Below are 8,247 nucleotides of genomic sequence, written 5' to 3' on the forward strand. Positions count from 1 at the left end.
ATATGCTGTATTGCACATGTTAGTTCACACTTATCATTTTATATGCAATATTTCCTTTTCTGTTCATCATCATTAAGAGTCCATGTTTATGTTTGTTCAACTTTATCTATTTTAAATCCACCCACAAAAGAAGGTTTGAAGTCCAAAAGTCATTGAAAACATTTAAAAAAATGATCAAAAAAAAGAAAAAAAAGAAAACTGATCCAAAACTTTTCTTTTTTTTTTTTCTTTTTTTTTTGGTAACGTTTGGATGACATGTTGGGTGGGCCCATCATCAATTAACTGACAAACAAATTTAACCTGCACAAACCTTTCAGTACTGCAACAGTAAAATTATTACTGCAATCAGTAAAAAAAATTGAAATACAATATCTATTAGCCTACTCACTAGGTCTGAAATATATTGTTCGCTGCAAACACGATGATCTTAATTAATTATTAATTCTAATCTTTATTAATTATTAATTTACTATTAATAAATGTGTAAAGTTGCATAAAATTGAAATACTCAATAAAGTAGGCTAACTACGTTACCTCAGACGGATGAGTCGTTGGATTCCACAACTGGGTAAATAAAACACATGACAATACAACATTTACTGTGGGAGCCATACAATTTACTGGTGACTTAATAAAAAAAATAAAAAAAAACCGGTTCTATTGCGCCTCTGATTTGGCAGTGAAATTCGTCGATTTTGGGTGCGTACGATGTGAAGGATTCTATGGTCCAGTTAGCGTTTGGTATTTTCACCCCATAATGGCGTCCGCGCTACCGGAGCGCCATCTAGTGGCTGTTGCCCAAAAAATATCAGAGTGTCGCCTCTTGGGTTCTAAGCTCTTTCACGTTAGGTGGCGGTAATGTTCCTAGGAGTGAACAGCCATTAACAACAAGAAGAAGATAACCGGAAGTAGAATGTGTTTCATAGATAGGCGCTACAGACAGTGTGCGCTGTAGTTATGCGACTGTATGTACCATTCAGTGAAGATTTACTCATATTCAAAGTATCTTTATTAGTTATTGTGTAATGGCGGCAGGAGGAGCGACGCATGTGGGGGATGTGGAGGAGGACGCGTCTCAGCTCATGTTTCCTAAAGGTGAGAGTTAACTTATACAAAACGAACGAATCACACCATCGGCTCTTTATCATGGACAATAAGCGCGTCAGCTGCACACATTCGCTCTTTACTGTATGTTTTGTGTACTAAGACAATTTCAACTTACTATCTATCACACACCCTGTAGTGCATTCTCCAAAATGTGAGGAAATTGATATATTATCGTTACATTACCTTGTGTTTTGTTAGAGACTGTAAGGTTGCGTGTTATTGTTTTGTTGGATTTCACTTAACTCACTTGGTTAAGTGTAGTTTTGAGTCTTGTTTTCAGAATGCAGAGGTGTGTGGTTCATTTCAGAAGCTGACTGATGTTTTATTTGTCTCAGAGTTTGAGAACGCAGAGACGCTGCTGAACTCTGAGGTTCACATGTTGCTGGAGCATCGCAAGCAGCAGAATGAAAGCGCGGAGGATGAGCAGGAGCTGTCAGAGGTCTTCATGAAGACCCTCAACTACACCGCTAGATTCAGCCGTTTCAAGAACCGAGAGACCATCGCCAGTGTGCGCAGGTCAGCATGCTTTACACAAGCTGTGTAGAACACACAGAACACAAATCACAGAGACGCAGACAGCAGGAACATCTATTCAGATATAAACTCGAAATTCTCAGGGGGAAAAAGTCTGAATTGTGAGGTAAAGTCTCATTTATCTTTATTGTGTTATTTATTTTTATCCCGTTTTTTATTTTTATAGTCTAAGTAATCCAGTCAGGTGATTGTTTTGCAAAAGAAACCTCTTCAGGGTGATACAAGACCCCGCTATGAAATTATCTTATGCTTATTATGCAGCTCATTGCCACATACGTAGATAATTGAAAACAGACTATTAATCTGACATTTCATTACCTCAAAATTAATTGCTTATACCTGAGAGCTGTTTCATAAAAACAAGATTAGACAACAAGCCAGGCTTATTTTAGTTAGTCAGACTTGTTGTCAGTGAGTTCTGTTTCATAAAACAAACTTAAATTAGTTCAAACTCAGTTACTCTGGCAACTTATGCTGGGAAGCTAGCCTGGTCCAGGGCAGGCTAACTGTCAGGCTAAGCTGAGCTCCTCTAACACTGACCAGTAGGAACGCAATGATATTACAGCTGACTCTCTCGCATACAATTATTTGACTTTATTAACACACACACACACGTGTGCATCAAATGTGGATATCTTATGCGCCAAACGGTTATCCAAACAGAGAAATGTACAACACTCGCGTTACAGTGTGTGTATTCACACACATACTTGATGCTATCTACCTTTACATTAGCGACAGTAACTGGGCTGTATTGGCGGTGAAATGTGTGGCGCAGACATACAAACTTTGGGAAGTTTTATCAGCGCATTACCAGAGAAAATAAAATTAACCCATGTTTCTTCATAGGCTCAGATGAAGGAACTAAAAAAATACTTTGGTCTTCATTTGTACATCCGAACACTAAACAACTGCCATGCTTCGCTCGTTTGCAAGCCATGATGTCTCTCGAGGAAAAAAATATATATTGCGCTCGCCTCGCACTGTAGTAGCTCATTTTCTCATGGGTGGGCAAAGCACAGAAAGGGGAGGTAACCTTTCCCCATGTGACGACATATAGGGAAGATTCCAGATTGGGCCGTCTGAGCTTTCATTTTCTCAAAGGCGAAGCAAAATACCCAGGGCTCGGTTTACACTCATCGCCTTTTCTAGCCACTGGAGGTCCATAGGCAGGCTAGGACAACTCATATTAATGTTAAAAAATCTCATAAAGTGAAATTTTCATGCCATGGGACCTTTAAATATATACATGTATGTATATACATTTTTGTATATATAATATAATATAATACACACACACACACACACACACACAGTGGTGTGAAAAAGTGCTCCTGATTTTTTTTTTTTTTTTTTTTTGGATGTTGGTCATACTTTAATGTTTCAGATCATCAAACAAATTTAAATATAAATCAAAGATAACACAAGTAAACACAACATGCAGTTTTTAAATGGTTTTATTATGAAGGGAAAACAAAATCCAAACCCACATGGCCCTGTGTGGAAAAAGTGCTTGCCCCCTGCTGTTAAAACATAACTTAACTGTGGTTTATCACACCTGAGTTCAGTTTCTCCAGCCACACTCAGGCCTGATTACTGCCACACCTGTTCACAATCAAGAAATCACTTAAAGTCCCTCTGTAGTAAATTATTTTTTCCCTTTAAAACTCATCTTCGATCATCAAAATGACATATTTATTCAAGTGAATTTTTTTTTCATGCCTTAAAATAGCTTGTACATCCTTGTCTCATTTAATAAACACGGATCTATGAATATGCAAATTAGCCCCTCCTTGATTCGCTCAGCCTTTTTCCTTTGGAAATGGATGTTTGACAATTTTGTTGCTTCCAGATTTAAAAGTTCAGTTTCAGATGAAATCCTGCAGGCGCCCGTGCCTTCTAAGTACATGAAACTGCAATAAATGCACATTGTTGAATAAGTGCGGACTTCCATCGTATTTACTTGAACTTATCAGGTAGGCTAAAATTTATAGTGGACTGAATAGCTCTCTCAGAACATGACGTGCGATTCCACACTGACTGATTATGCACATGAATCACCGTCACAGGCACACGCTCGAAGCAGTATTGTTTTAGCTATGTTTTATAGTATTAAAGTATTTTTAAGGACAAAAACATGAACTTTATTGCCTTCAAGTTAGCTCTCACTTTACTTAGCGCGAGCCCCTATGCGCTCGCACACTTGGCACAGCCCATGCGACAGTTCTGTCATTCATTAATGTGAATTAATATAATTAGTTATTTGGTTGACTACGTTATCAAACAGCTAATAAAGTGTTGCTAATGTTCCACATACCATGTTCCTGTTCTTCATCTGAGAGTCAGATGGCTGCCTTCTAACAATCAGTATCCTTTCAAACGCTTTGAACAACTCAGAACGTCAGTGGAGAAAGGCATATAGTTCATCATAACATCATAATAGACTCACTATATTGATAAATCGACACAATTTTTCAAATCAACAGAAAATTTACCGGGATAACCTGGCTTCTCTCAAGACTTTCCTGCTTCAGAACAGTCATAATTAATGATATGCTAAAGCCTGCCGGCACATTGTTGTCATTAGTTACAAGGTAGTCTGTGATGTCACAAACACCCACGATTTCAAACCGCAGGTTTTTGGTTTACTGCAGTTTTAAACATAAAATACTCAGCAATAGTGCTGACTTATGAATTTGCACATGGTTTGCCTTAAAGCTTATTAAAAACACTACATAGACATATAAACAACATTAAAAACTTGATTTTCACCACAGGGGGTCTTTCAATAGACCGACCTGCCTGACAAAGTGAAGTAGACCAAAAGATCCTCAAAAGCTACACATCATGTTGAGATCCAAAGAAATTCAGGAACAAATGAGAAAGAAAGTAATTGAGATCTATCGGTCTGGAAAAGGTTATAAAGCCATTTCTAAAGCTTTGGGACTCCAGTGAACCACAGTGAGAGCCATTATCCTCAAATGGTGAAAACATGAAACAGTGGTGAACCTTCCCAGGAGTGGCCGGCCAACCAAAATTACCACAAGCGCAGCGACGACTCATCCAAGAGGTCACAAAAGACCGCACAACAACATCCGAAGAACTGCAGGCCTCACTTGCCTCAGTTAAGGTCAGTGTTCATGACTCCAACAATAAGAAAGAGACTTGGCAAAAATGACTGCTGCTGAGCAAAAAGAACATAAAGGCTCGTCTCAGTTTTGCCAGAAAACATCTTGATGATCCCCAAGACTTTTGGGAAAATACTCTGTGGACTGACGAGACAAAAGTTGAACTTTTTGGAAGGTATGTGTCCCATTACGTATGACATAAAAGTAAAACAGAATTTCAGAAAAAGAACATCATACCAACAGTAAAATATGGTGGTGGTAGTGTGATGGTCTGGGGCTGTTTTGCTGCTTCAGGACCTGGAAGACTTGCTGTGATAAATTGGAACCATGAATTCTGCTGTCTACCAAAAAATCCTGAAGGACAATATCCGGCCATCTGTTCGTGACCTCAAGCTGAAGTGAATTTGGGTTCTGCAGCAGGACAATGACCCAAAATGCACCAGCAAGTCCACCTCTGAATGGATGAAGAAAAATAAAATGAAGACTTTGGAGTGGCCTAGTCAAAGTCCTGACCTCAGTCCTATTGAGATGCTATGGCATGACCTTAAAAAGGCGGTTCGCAAGTTATCGCAAATGCTTGATTGCAGTTGTTGCTGCTAAGGGTGGCCCAACCAGTTATTAGGTTTAGGGGTAAACATTTTTTCACACAGGGCCATGTGGGTTTGGATTTTGTTTTCCCTACATAATAAAAACCTTCATTTAAAAACTGTTTACTTGTGTTATCTTTGATTCATATTTAAATTTGTTTGATGATCTGAAACAACAAATCAGGAAGGGGCAATCACTTTTTGACACTACTGTATTATGTAAACACTGTTTTATTTTGGATGCGATTAATTGTTTGACAGCACTATTTCAGTGTTTTTTCCCAAAATCGTAATATAAACTGAATGGAATGTTTCTGAAATTTAGATTATTTTTTTTTTATTTTTTTTTTTTCTTGTACTTGTATAATTTTACTGTCATTTAGTGAATATTACATTGCTGTTAACTGTGGCCTTGTTTTACAGCTTACTTCTGCAGAAAAAACTTCACAAGTTTGAATTGGCAAGTTTAGCAAATCTGTGTCCTGAGGCTGCAGAAGAGGCCAAAGCCCTCATCCCAAGGTTGGTCATTATAATGTGGAAAATTACTTAGTTTGGATAATCTCATGCCTGTGTTATACACAAAACTGTTTTATCAAAACTGTTATTTATACTGTTGGGCCACCGTAAAAATGTTGGCAGAGCCAGTAAAAATCTGAACTACTGGCCCAGCTGGGCCAACAGAAATCATTATTTTCGAAACTTAGTGCTCTTTAAAGTGCACCTTTGATGTAGTGTGTAGGGGTGTAACGGTACACAAAACTCACGGTTCGGTACGTACCTCGGTTTTAAAGTCATGGTTCGGTACAGTTTTCGGTACAGCAGGTGGAGAGAAAACTAAACCTAAAATTGCTTTTTTTATTATTAAACAGAGGTTTACTGAACAACTTGTGTTTTTGTCTTTAAATATATTAAATTAAATTATGTAAAAGTTTCTTAAGGATAAAAAAAATGATCTCTGCTAATGCTATAAACTATGTAGGGAGCCCTAACTTGAAAGAAGCCCAAACTATTAGCCTAAATTCAATTGCTTTTTATTTTTAGATAAAATAATCAACACTCAAATAACAAATTGTATGCAAACCTGTAAGCTGCACCTAGGGCAGTTTTTGCATTAACTTCTAAATGTTTTTACTCCAATACGTTGTTGAAATATAATCATTTCTACACAGTGGCTGTTATTTTAACATCAGATTTATTTAAACATACATTAAATAGCCTAATCAGGATATCACTAAAAGATTAAGTAAAATAATGAATATATTGGCTAATACAGTGCATATACGTATTAAGCGAAAGAGTTCATTTCTCTAGCGAACTAACAAGCTGTGAACACTGAATGGCTTTTCTGAGGTAAATGCATCATGACATATTGTTGAATACGGACGCTTTCATTGATGTCTTTCCACCGTTGAAACACTGAATGAGCTATTACATGAGATATGACCGTTTCAGTAAGTTGTACTGAATCTTGCAACATACCTTCAGATGTTTTTTCATGTTTATTCTGTAACTAGTATTAAGGAGGAAGAGATGAACACATTCACTTGCGCTCCGCGCTCGCGCTGCCGGTTGAACGGAGGCGCCTGTACAGTGATCTGTCACCCCACATCAAAGCACGTCAAAATGGCATTTTCTGTTTAAACTTCATGATTTCGTGGACAGAATTTGAAGGATGACACTTTGTTTCTTATCGAAAGTAACAAAACGCAGAGCTTATTGCGGTTATTGGTGGTGAATATTGGTTGCAATGTAATGCTTCGGTACACACGTGCACCGTACCGAAAGCCCTGTACCGAAACGGTTCGGTACAAATACGTGTACCGCTACACCCCTAGTAGTGTGTACTAAAGCTGTTTGTGAATGTAAAATGTCTGCAAAGTTTCAAAGATCAAAGTGCAGATAAATGGAGTTATTGTCTCATAAAAGAAAGAAGCGATTCTGATCTGCCTGAAACCATTTGTCAGTAATTGCAGTCTTACTTCCTGCTCGAAACTACGTAGGTTTGTAACAAATTTGCATAATGTCAGCCTATGGTCTTTAGTTGTGAACATTGTCTACTTTGACCCTCGGAACAGTGAAGTGGTGGCTGAGACTGTAAGAGTTTGGTTGTTGTTGTTCATGTCAAGAATACACTGTTTTCTGCTGCCAAAGCTAATCTACTTTGATGCACTTCCAAAGGATGAGACTGTTACGTTCTTTAAACTATAGGCTTATCTGTAAGATTATATTTCTTAGAGAATATTTGCACACTGTTGTCACTGATGCATTTAACTGAACATCACAAGCACAAATCTAAATCTCTGCTTTTGAGGTTCATTTACTTTATTCATTTAATGTGGTGGTTTTTTTTTTTTCTTTCTAGCTTGGAAGGCCGGTTTGAGGATGAGGAGTTACAACAAATCCTGGATGACATTCAGACCAAACGCAGCTTCCAGTATTGAGCTGCCAACTCTCATTCAGTCAGAATGATGTTCACTTTGCTTTCTCTAATGGCTCTTTAGAGCATCAGTTTCCCTGTCCTTTGTATGTCTTTATATATTGCCACCATTGTTCAATTCTGTAGTTGCTTAACATGCTATTGTTTCGAGAAATAAAGTGTTTTTGATAAAAATGAAAGTGTATCTTAATGTCATGCTGCCACGTCACTGTACAAAATGAACAATTACTGTACAAAAGAACTATTAATAATTGATATTAATTCAGATATTGGGTATCATGAGAATGTTATGGTCTGCTTAAACCTGAAGAATTCATTAAAATATTTTTTTTTTTACAAAAAAAGCACCAAACTTTCATGTCACTACTGAAACAATAAAAGTTTTAGCTTGATTTTAGCATTGCATGTCACTGGATTTTAACTATAAAGTGAGACTGCATCCCTGTCCATCATG

At 37.5% G+C, this 8,247-nt stretch overlaps 1 protein-coding gene across 1 annotated transcript; it reads left to right on the forward strand.

The window, feature by feature from the left end:
* The first annotated feature begins 909 nt into the window (after positions 1-909).
* polr2d (RNA polymerase II subunit D) lies at positions 910-8,108 on the forward strand. The gene is made up of 4 exons (XM_067363054.1): positions 910-1,095; positions 1,443-1,623; positions 5,780-5,875; positions 7,719-8,108. The coding sequence occupies exons 1-4, from the start codon at positions 1,026-1,028 to the stop codon at positions 7,795-7,797; spliced, it is 426 nt and encodes a 141-aa protein (XP_067219155.1). The 5' UTR covers positions 910-1,025; the 3' UTR covers positions 7,798-8,108.
* The last annotated feature ends 139 nt before the right edge of the window (positions 8,109-8,247 follow it).

This window comes from Chanodichthys erythropterus, chromosome 16, assembly GCF_024489055.1.
Source record: "Chanodichthys erythropterus isolate Z2021 chromosome 16, ASM2448905v1, whole genome shotgun sequence".
Classification (NCBI taxonomy): Eukaryota; Metazoa; Chordata; class Actinopteri; order Cypriniformes; family Xenocyprididae; genus Chanodichthys; species Chanodichthys erythropterus.